General features: G+C 38.9%; 2 protein-coding genes across 3 annotated transcripts; one reads left to right on the plus strand and one right to left on the minus strand.

The window, feature by feature from the left end:
* The first annotated feature begins 1650 nt into the window (after positions 1-1650).
* LOC136715820 (DNA-directed RNA polymerase III subunit RPC4) lies at positions 1651-6841 on the plus strand. 2 transcript variants are annotated; one of them, XM_066693198.1, is made up of 9 exons: positions 1651-1738; positions 2287-2452; positions 2546-2592; positions 2857-3011; positions 3130-3254; positions 3582-3687; positions 5547-5809; positions 6109-6261; positions 6352-6841. In XM_066693198.1, exons 2-9 carry the CDS (start codon positions 2288-2290, stop codon positions 6478-6480), a joined length of 1143 nt encoding a protein of 380 aa, XP_066549295.1. In that variant the 5' UTR covers positions 1651-1738; position 2287; the 3' UTR covers positions 6481-6841. The 2 variants fall into 2 exon arrangements, with proteins under 2 accessions (XP_066549295.1, XP_066549294.1); XM_066693197.1 differs by lacking the exon at positions 1651-1738 and having other exon boundaries at positions 2276-2452.
* Positions 6641-9981, minus strand: tfam (transcription factor A, mitochondrial). Its single transcript, XM_066693199.1, has 7 exons — positions 9786-9981; positions 8996-9123; positions 8639-8709; positions 8176-8325; positions 7935-8030; positions 7750-7806; positions 6641-7477 (listed from the first exon to the last, which is right to left on the minus strand). Exons 1-7 carry the CDS (start codon positions 9860-9862, stop codon positions 7169-7171), a joined length of 888 nt encoding a protein of 295 aa, XP_066549296.1. The 5' UTR covers positions 9863-9981; the 3' UTR covers positions 6641-7168.
* Positions 9982-10345: the final 364 nt, after the last annotated feature.

The following is a 10345-nucleotide window of genomic DNA, read 5'->3' on the forward strand; positions in this document are numbered from 1 at the left end:
GTCCACCAAATATATTGTTTTTCACTAAAACGACACATAAACTATTATAAAAGAAACAAAGAGTGTCGGATAACAGCACTTATTTGTATTGGCTGACCCCGCATGGGAAATAAAGGAAGCAATAGACTCTCAATTGCCATGGAGAGGAAGTGATCCGGCTCTTGAGGGAAGCACTAGGAACCAATAATAACAGGAGGAATGGGAAAGGCTGCATTTCCATGGGGCGTGCTGGAATGAATATATGGGAATATACAGAAAAGTGAACGCATGTCAAACTAGACAGCTGGAGCTGAAGAGGTTTATGTAACAATGCCTAAACGCATAACCACATTGGGCTCAATTACAACAGCAAGAAAAACGGTTTCAACAATGAAGCAGAAAAGTGATTGAACATGTGTTTTTAAACTGCTGAATAACAATACTTGGCATAATATTTAACTGCAGTCTGAAATCATTATTTGTAGGAATGTCAAACTTATGAACAACCTCATTTGATCTATATTCACCGAGTATAACATCTTGTGCAGACTTAAGGTCTTTCCCCAGCATCTTGTCAAACGCTAACAGGCAGATTAGAATTAATTCCTCCTGTAACTTAAGGGAACCTAGCATTGAGACAGCTGAACAATAATGCCGAGCTAACAAAAAATGTTCAGAGAGGGATTGTTTGCAGCTCCTTCAGAAATACTTTATGTTAAGTTTTACAAAAGAATAAAGAATGAGGCCTACAAATCATTGCATGCAGATTTACTCATTTAATGAGTACTATAACTAAGTACAATTTCTAACATGCATTGCTATATATATATATATATATATATATATATATATATATATATATATATATATATTTTTTTTTTTTTTTTTTAAATATAGCCCTTCATTTAAATATACATAATCAGTGCTATTTTACACAATGATAAAGTCTAATGGTATTTTTTTTAATATTATACTTATAGTTGAGTGTGTTTAATCTCAGTTAATCATTGTTCTAATGTAAATTTAATTGTTGGTATGAACACAACAGCAGAAACAGTGAAGAATGAAACAACACAAGATAGCAAGCATTATTTGCAGTGAAGTTAAGTGAAAAGCAAACTCTAAAGCTTATGGTGACACCTACTGGTAAAATATAACCTCTACAGGGGCTATGACATGAAATGTAGTCTACTGTAATTCATTTATTCGGCTACAGATATTTTATTTTGTTTCAGAGCTTGTATTATGAAGAATCTGACATTTTTGGGCATGTGTCAATTGAAATAAATGGCTGATGTCGTTAAAATGAGTTACAGTGGACGAGTTGCCACTTCCAAAGCAATAGTTCTAGCACAGATTAAATGGTTTGTGAGAAAGATGTAATAATAAAGTATTATAATTAGAAGTAACAATGAAGTAATAAATAGTGCGGTTGTGCATCTTGCTTATTCTCATGGAACACACCCCCTTGCTTTTCTTGAATACAAGGTATGATGAAGTGCCATCTTGTCAATATATGAGAAAGCAAAACGTTTTAAAATGAGAATATACAAAATAAAGCCATATTAAAACCATATAACGAAGGGTCGTCTATTGTGCTAGTGAACACTTACAAATACTGTATTATTCTCTAGTACAGAACATTCGCACATGCGCACTGGGACGCGTGGTGTGCTGTTTACGTGCTGGGGCGCATCAGCTGGTCACATCAGGAAGTGCAGACGAGTCCAGTATAAACAGTACCGATGACAAGCTGACAGTATGTAATATACAACAATAACGTATTTATGTGTGCAATTGTGTATTTAAAAATATATATGTGATATATTTTAGTACGAAGCGAAACAGTATATTTCAATTGTAATAGTGTCTGAATAGACGGCGATGCTTTTTTGTGTCTAATGGAAACAAAATGGAGGATGTTTCAAAAACAATACATACTTTTCATGCAAAACAAATAGGCTGATATGCTCGTTAACATTGTCCCGGTGATATGCATGCCGTTGCATTTCAACAACCTAGAGTCCATTCTGTAGCTAAACAAGCATCGTTATTTTGCAAAACGAAACGCTGGCTATAGTGTGAAAAGAAAAGCTTGCTCTTTGTTACCTATAATTGGGTTTATTTGGATGTACCGTTTAATACAGTGTAAGCGCCCAATGCATGTCCCATACAGATGCCCATCCTATTGCATGCGCTTGTCAGATCTTCATTTTTAAGTGTATCGTTAGTGTACAATGTGTGGTTACGATGGATGCTGTCATTTTTCTGAAGCCCTGTCCCTGTGCGCTGTTGCATGCTTTGCAGGATGTCTGACTCGGATAATGCCCCGAGTACTTCAGCTGCCTCGGGTTCAAGGCCGAGCTTTGCCCTGGGGAGAGGTCTGCCCTGCCGGGTGTCTCTCAGCCCACCTCCCCCAGGCAGACTCAGCTCACTACGGTCAAGAGACCTGACGTTGGGAGGGTTTAAAAAGGTTAGTCCTGCCGCTTCAATTAGACTTAATTGGATTGTATTTAATTGATGTTTAATTGGGCAGATTAAACCTTGGTTGTTGTTTTTTTTACAGAAAACATTTGTTCCAAATATACACTCCGTTAGGAAAAACAAAGATGAGTAAGTGTCTTTTTAATCATTTTGTGATTTGGATCAGGACTGGATGTAATCAAAGATGTGTTAGTTTAAATGGTCTATTAGTAAGAATGTAGTGTCATGTATTTAGTTTGGGCAGTCTTTAAATTGGTATTTGTTGTTAACATATATGAATTAATTTATGCACAAACCAAATTTGTCTTGATAAGGTGTGTATACTACATTTTGAGTATATTTCACTATTATTACTACTGTAATATTTTAAACAGTCAATTTGCACATTTGCAGACCCAGGGAAGAGTCCCGTACGGCTCCAAAGAAGGAAAAGAGGGAGAAAGAAGACCGACAGAAGGATGGGAGAGGGAAACGGAGGGAGCGGCCACAAACCATTCAGTCGCACTCTATATTTGAGCAAGGTCCTGCTGATACAATGAGGAGAATAGGTAAACTAACATGAACAGCAATTGATTAGATGCCGACAAGCATTTTACCTCAAACCTTTCACATCAGACCTTTGTTTGGGATCTGTAAAAGATGCTCTAAACGTTTGACTGTTTTCAGGGAGCTGGGACAGTACTGACATGAGTGAGTGTGGACCGCCTCCCGTTTTAAAATGCATTAAAAAGGAAAAGCATGCTTTCGAAGAGGAGGAGAGTGAAATTTTACAAAAACTCAAACGGGACGATGTGAGTTACATTTAAAACAAAATCATAAAATACAATTTCCTCCTTTGCTCCAAAGAAGTGCATTATGATCTATGGAATGAAGGGATCTGTTGCAATATGTTCAAATCAATAATGCATTAAAAAAAATATTGAATATGTTTGTTTATATGGTCCTGCTATAATTTATGTCACATGGAAAGATGGGTCTGAGAAAAGTGACTGCCGTATTAACCAAAACTTGGTCTCATGGCTTTGTAAAGAAGAAATACACAGTAGTTTTGTATATCAATTTCTATGTTGGTAAAAGACCACTTTCAAAACATTCACTGTGTAATAATTTCTCTTCAGTTTTTAGATGACCCAGGACTCAAAAACGATGCAAGGAACAGACCCATTCAGCTTCCATTATATCAATCGATAGATTTTTTTAATGGAGACGAGCCAACTGGGAACAGTAAGTATTGATGTGACATTGGAATATATTTACACTGTGTAACAAAACATCTGAACTGCAATAAATGGTGAAAATGCAAGCAGTGTTGTGTGTGAAGACAACTCAATTAGCCAAATAACACTTTCTCAGATTAAACTGTGTGTAATCATACATGCAGTAATTGTTTAGCACACTGAAAAAAGGGATACAATATATTATAGTAGTGAGGGAAAAAAGTATTTGATCCCCTGCTGATTTTGTACGTTTGCCCACTGACAAAGAAATGATCAGTCTATAATTTTAATGGTAGGTGTATTTTAACAGTGAGAAACAGAATAACAACAAAAAAATCCAGAAAAACGCATTTCAAAAAAGTTATACATTGATTTGCATGTTAATGAGGGAAATAAGTATTTGATCCCCTATCAATCAGCAAGATTTATGGCTCCCACGTGTCTTTTATACAGGTAACGAGCTGAGATTAGGAGCACTCTCTTAAAGGGAGTGCTCCTAATCTCAGCTCGTTACCTGTATAAAAGACACCTGTCCACAGAAGCAATCAATCAATCAGATTCCAAACTCTCCACCATGGCCAAGACCAAAGAGCTGTCCAAGGATGTCAGGGACAAGATTGTAGACCTACACAAGGCTGGAATGGGCTACAAGACCATCGCCAAGCAGCTTGGTGAGAAGGTGACAACAGTTGGTGCGATTATTCGTAAATGGAAGAAACACAAAATAACTGTCAGTCTCCCTCGGTCTGGGGCTCCATGCAAGATCTCACCTCGTGGACTTTCAATGATCATGTGAACGGTGAGGAATCAGCCCAGAACTACACGGGAGGATCTTGTTAATGATCTCAAGGCAGCTGGGACCATAGTCGCCAAGAAAACAATTGGTGACATACTACGCCGTGAAGGACTGAAATCCTGCAGCGACCGCAAGGTCCCCCTGCTCAAGAAAGCACATGTACAGGCCCGTCTGAAGTTTGCCAATGAACATCTGAATGATTCAGAGAATTGGGTGAAAGTGCTGTGGTCCGATGAGACCAAAATCGAGCTCTTTGGCATCAACTCAACTCGCCATGTTTGGAGGAGGAATGACCCCAAGAACACCATCCCCACCGTCAAACATGGAGGTGGAAACATTATGCTTTGGGGGTGTTTTTCTGCTAAGGGGACAGGACAACTGCACCGCATCAAAGGGACGATGGACGGGGCCATGTACCGTCAAATCTTGGGTGAGAACCTCCTTCCCTCAGCCAGGGCATTGAAAATGGGTCGTGGATGGGTATTCCAGCATGACAATGACCCAAAACACACAGCCAAGGCAACAAAGGAGTGGCTCAAGAAGAAGCACATTAAGGTCCTGGAGTGGCCTAGCCAGTCTCCAGACCTTAATCCCATAGAAAATCTGTGGAGGGAGCTGAAGGTTCGAGTTGCCATACGTCAGTCTCGAAACCTTAATGACTTGGAGAGGATCTGCAAAGAGGAGTGGGACAAAATCCCTCCTGAGATGTGGGCAAACCTGGTGGCCAACTACAAGAAACGTCTGACCTCTGTGATTGCCAACAAGGGTTTTGCCACCAAGTACTAAGTCGAAGGGGTCAAATACTTATTTCCCTCTTTAACATGCAAATCAATGTATAACTTTTTTGAAATGCGTTTTTCTGGATTTTTTTGTTGTTATTCTGTCTCTCACTGCTAAAATACACCTACCATTAAAATTATACACTGATCATTTCTTTGTCAGTGGGCAAACGTACAAAATCAGCAGGGGATCAAATACTTTTTTCCCTCACTGTATATAGTAGAAGTCTTATTTCTCTGTCGGTATTCCTCGTGTTCAGACTATGGCCTTGTATTTACCTTGCTTCTCAGTGAAGGAAGAACCTCCCAGAGAGGAGAAAAAAACATCCAGTGCACAGCAGTACAAACATCCACAAAGGGTGAAAGCCGTGTCTAACCCTCAACAGCCGGCTGTGGCTGAACTCTTCCAGCAGCTCAGCCTGTCTAACGACGACCAGCTGCTGTTCATTCAGCTCCCCGATACCATTCCAGGAGAGACGCCGACAAGCGCTGATAAAATGGCAAAAAAAGATGGCAAATCCGAAGACAAGCAGACAGCGCCGTTTAAGATTCCAGTAAGACAACCTTCACACCTGCTACATGTTAATAATAGTATCTGAATGTGAAGTGAACTATAAATGAAAACCCACACGTTACCACAGCTTCAGGACTGGAGCCAAACGCAGCACATTGTAACATTAACACAATAACTTTCTATGCATGGAATTGATTTACTTTATTCGTTCAAATCTACTTCAGGAAGCTGGTAATGAGTTTCCCAGGTGCCAACACCACATGAGAAAAAAAAACTATACATACTCATTTTGTGGCATGTGAATAAGATGTTTAATGTCAAGTAATCTCAATTTTATAGGATCCTGCAGGAAAAGAAAGCACACCCACTCTGTCAGATTTCTCTGAGGGACTTATTGGGAAAGTGCAGATTCGAAAATCCGGCAAAGTTCAGCTGGCGCTGGGCGAGGTCATAATGGATGTTTCTGAAGGAGCAGCGTTTTCATTTCTACAGGTGAGATGACATTTTGAGATATATGATGCTAGAATGGAGTAGTTTTCTTTAGATATCTTTAAAAAAATCATTTGTTATAATACGTTTTAGCAACTGGTGTCCGTCCGGCTGTCCGACGGCCTCACTGGTGACATGACCGTCCTCGGAAACGTCAGACACAAGCTGGTGTGCTCTCCAGACTTTGAAGCACTTCTGAAGGAAGTCAATTTATCTCCATGAATCCATTCAGGGATTTGTAAACTTTGTTACTGCAACTGCATTTTATATTTCGTTTGTATGAAGAATTGTTTGTAAGAAGCTAATTTACATTTGCACTCCATTGTATAGAATTTCCTGTACATGCACTTATTCTTACTTATACTGTGAAAGCATAGATTAGAAAAGGTGTTTTTTTTTTTTTTTAGAAAAATGTATTTTAAGGTTTAATAACAGGTTAGGAGATACAAAATGTAACTTTTTACATGACAGACATTCTCTACACAGCAAGTCAACTATACCGATGCATCAATGGTTGTTTTATTACATGTGTGTGTTCTATCAAGCTGCCGTTGGTATTAAATCCTTTTTATGAGTTCTCTGACTGATCTTAAGTTTGATCTTTTTATTGCATCACAGTAGACATCTTCCATTTTATTGGGTTCCTGGTGGAAAAGGAAAATAATACTTTGTTGCCTGTTTTAGCACATGGGCAGAATGTTACACACACTAGTCCTTCCACAAAATACCCTTTTCACATTTAGAAAAGAATTACTACTTGCACCAGCGCAAGTACTAATACAAAGATAAGCATTACTACTTACCAGGGAAAATGCTAATTGATACACAGTCTCTCCTTTGGTGGAGCCGTTTTTAGACTGGACGGTATTTTGCCATTTCTGAAATAGCTCAAGAGTACGGTTTATGCAAATCATTCTTCAGCCTTTTTCACCCTTCTTGTTGATTTCCCTGCACCAGAATCAGTACCTCCAACCTTTTTTGCACCAGAACCAGTACCGCCAGCCTTTTTTGTACCAGAACCAGCACCCGCAGACTTTGCAGTCACTTTTTTAATAGATTTCACTTTAGGCTTATTTATTCCTTTTGATTTAGCAGTAGCTTTGGGCCTTTTCTTCCTTCGAATGAGGTCCTCTCGTCCAATTTCGATCATATGCTCCTCCCAAGACTTCTTTTCGTTTTTGTAGCGGATTCGATCATCCTCTGCAAGCTGCATGTACACCTTTCAGGAACAAAGAACAAATTGCAGTGGGTTTCAAGTAAATCATTCCATAAATATGAATTGGATGGATTTTAAACAACTTTTCACCACCCGAGAACACAACAGAACATGGTTATTGGATTGTTGTTCTAATTATGAGAATGTTTCAATCAGAATATACAGAAGTGCAAGTTTCGCTTTCTTTTTAAAACAGAGCTGTAAAGAATGTAAAACCCATAAATGAGATGTGAACAGCATGCTGATTCAACAGCACTGCTCTTTGGTAGACTCACCTGTTTCTGTGAAGCATGTAGAACCTGCCAGTCATCAATTAACGATTTCAGCTTCATCTAATAAAGCGAAAGAAAGTTTAATGTGATTTTTATTCTCACGAAGATTCCACAGCTATACAGTATATATGTTTTTAAGGATTCACTGCCACTTTGGTGCCATGGCACTGAAAGATTCAAATCCACACCTGCATGGACCCGCCTTTTGCTTCTTCAAAGTGCTCAGCCATGAAGATATTGAAAGAAGACCTGGGTTGTTTGGGCTTACCCAACATGGTCAGCTCCTGGAAATGAAACCAAGAACAGGAAAGTCAAAGATGGGCAGGAAAACAACAACTAAACATCTAAACATTGTATAACAGCCTTGAGGTTTTTTTCACTTCCTTCATTGAATACAAACATTTTCTAACATGAGTTTGAATTGCATACCCTCTTTTTCCTTATCGCCTTCCGTTTAGCCAGTTTCTGTCTGTGCTCCTCCTTCAATGCAGCAGTCTGGGCAGGGGTTAGCTGTTCTTTGTATTTCATTACCTCTTCTTTATACTGCTCCCTAGCGGCAAGGGCAGCCTCCTGGAATGGCTGTCGGAAAAATAATTCATAGGAGGTATCTTGGGTAAGACATAAATGAACATAACGGGCCTGTAATTGTTTCATTGGAGTTTATGAAAAAGCACAACCACGTAACGGTCCTTAAACAGTGTGCTGCCTACAGCTTTATTTATAAATGACGAACATGGAATTAATTAAGTAAACATTTCAGAAATAAAGTATCCAACTGAGATGCAGTTTCCCTTTCCTCAAAGCCATCTTGTGTTCTTTGTCAAGGGTATAGCAGTGCAACAAACCCCAACAATACACTGTGCAATAATTTCTGACACTGACAGTAACTTACCCGTTTCTCTTCAGGCGATAACATCCGCCATGCCTGTGCAATCTTTCTAGTTATATCCACAATCTTCACGTCTAGACAAACACAAACACATTAAACTGACACTTTGTCAATCAGAAAAAACAATACTCCACCTGTGATACAAAATGAGCCAACACAGATTATATATAAAACAGCAATACAATGAGTGAACCGAAGTCCAAATATCATCAGATTATATTATGATCCTTTTTAAATCAGAATATATTCATGATGCATGTTCGGGATGAGTTTCTTTTGATTTCTCTCTCATTTAAATAGTTTCTTGTCTGTATTGCAGCTCTGCAGAACAGTATTTGTCTTTGCTTTAGTGTCCTTTACCTGGGTTCTGCTTGATGACAATGGGCTGCTGCTGCTTCACAAATCGCAGGTAGCCGGTCATAGGTCTCTTGGGGGGGATGTTACTGCTGGTGCTGAAAGATTTCACTGCTGGAGCCACACAGGTGCACCTTCAAAATAAGTTAGGTTTTAAACAGGAGTTATATAAAGGGATGCAATTGGTGCCCTCATCTGACATATAATCTAAATCGACGTTAAACACGTTTTCTATATTTTTGGGGAGTACTAAGAAGTGTGTAACGCTTGTTTTAATTGGGTAAGTTAATTAACATGCTACCAGTTTCAATAACATGTCACAGCAATCAACTTGTGATCCTGGTATAGCTAATACACTGTGCTTTGAGTTGAACATGCAATGCAGATGTAAGAGATTACAGTAAATGCACTCAGCAATTGCCCGAGTTTACTGAATCGAAAGTGATACACGAAAACCAGCAAAAATGAAAATGATGAATTTCTTATCAAAATGAGTGACAACGTTATACTGCAGAGCTTAGCAATATATATGATTTATAACAAACATGGAGCTGCATATTGCATTTCAACTACTGCCGATCACGTACAGTTACCTTGTGTCCATATATTGTAAAATGTATTTTGAATTGCTGCTTTAGCTACATTGAATTTGTAATGATTGATGACTTTGTTTGTACTTATGTTGTAAGTCGCCCTGGATAAAGGCGTCTGCCAAGAAATAAAAATAATAATAATAATATACAGTTAACGAGGGCTGACCCTGTGTCACTGCATGCCCACCTGGCTGCACACTTACCTTGCGAGGGACTTGCTACTCAACAACCCCAGGGATTTCCCAAATAAACCGGCGCATCTTGAAATTAAAGAGACCATTTTGGCCAATACTTGAAGATATATAGTACAATAGAAAATTACATGTAAGCACTATATATCCGACACACTATCCCCACCTTCCGTCAAGCAAAGGCGCCCAGAAGTGTTATTGTCCCAGAGCATTGTGGGAGAGGTCATCCAGCGACGCGTCAGCCCCGGTTCCGCTGCAGCACTTTCGACAGCGCGGTAGCCATGATGCCGGAGATAAAGCACTGCAGTTGCACATTCAAATTAAAATACACACACCGGCGGATTGCTTAATCACACATGTTTTTAACATCATAGAGGTTTAATATTATTCATAAGTATAATGTAAATGTTGTTATTGGTTATCAAGTTTGTCTGTGTGTGTGTGTGTGTGTATAAAGCTAAAATAAAAATCTCAACCTAAAGGAAGTTTAATGTTACTGGGAAATAAGACCCTTACCCTAGTCTGAACCCTACATTTAATTTTAATCCAGTAGTTGAACTACTCAAATATTA

Source organism: Amia ocellicauda, chromosome 20 (assembly GCF_036373705.1).
Source record: "Amia ocellicauda isolate fAmiCal2 chromosome 20, fAmiCal2.hap1, whole genome shotgun sequence".
Lineage (NCBI taxonomy): Eukaryota > Metazoa > Chordata > Actinopteri > Amiiformes > Amiidae > Amia > Amia ocellicauda.

Excerpts from the sequence above, each read along its gene's own strand:
- LOC136715820 (XM_066693197.1), top strand. The coding sequence starts at position 2,276 with ATGCTTTGCAGGATGTCTGACTCGGATAATGCCCCGAGTACTTCAGCT. Across the intron at positions 2,453-2,545 it reads CGTTGGGAGGGTTTAAAAAG|AAAACATTTGTTCCAAATAT; the intron begins GTTAGTCCTGCC and ends TTTTTTTTACAG. Across the intron at positions 3,255-3,581 it reads AAAAACTCAAACGGGACGAT|TTTTTAGATGACCCAGGACT; the intron begins GTGAGTTACATT and ends ATTTCTCTTCAG.
- tfam (XM_066693199.1), bottom strand. The coding sequence starts at position 9,862 with ATGGTCTCTTTAATTTCAAGATGCGCCGGTTTATTTGGGAAATCCCTG. Across the intron at positions 9,124-9,785 it reads AGTAGCAAGTCCCTCGCAAG|GTGCACCTGTGTGGCTCCAG; the intron begins GTAAGTGTGCAG and ends CTTATTTTGAAG. Across the intron at positions 7,478-7,749 it reads TACATGCTTCACAGAAACAG|GTGTACATGCAGCTTGCAGA; the intron begins GTGAGTCTACCA and ends TGTTCCTGAAAG.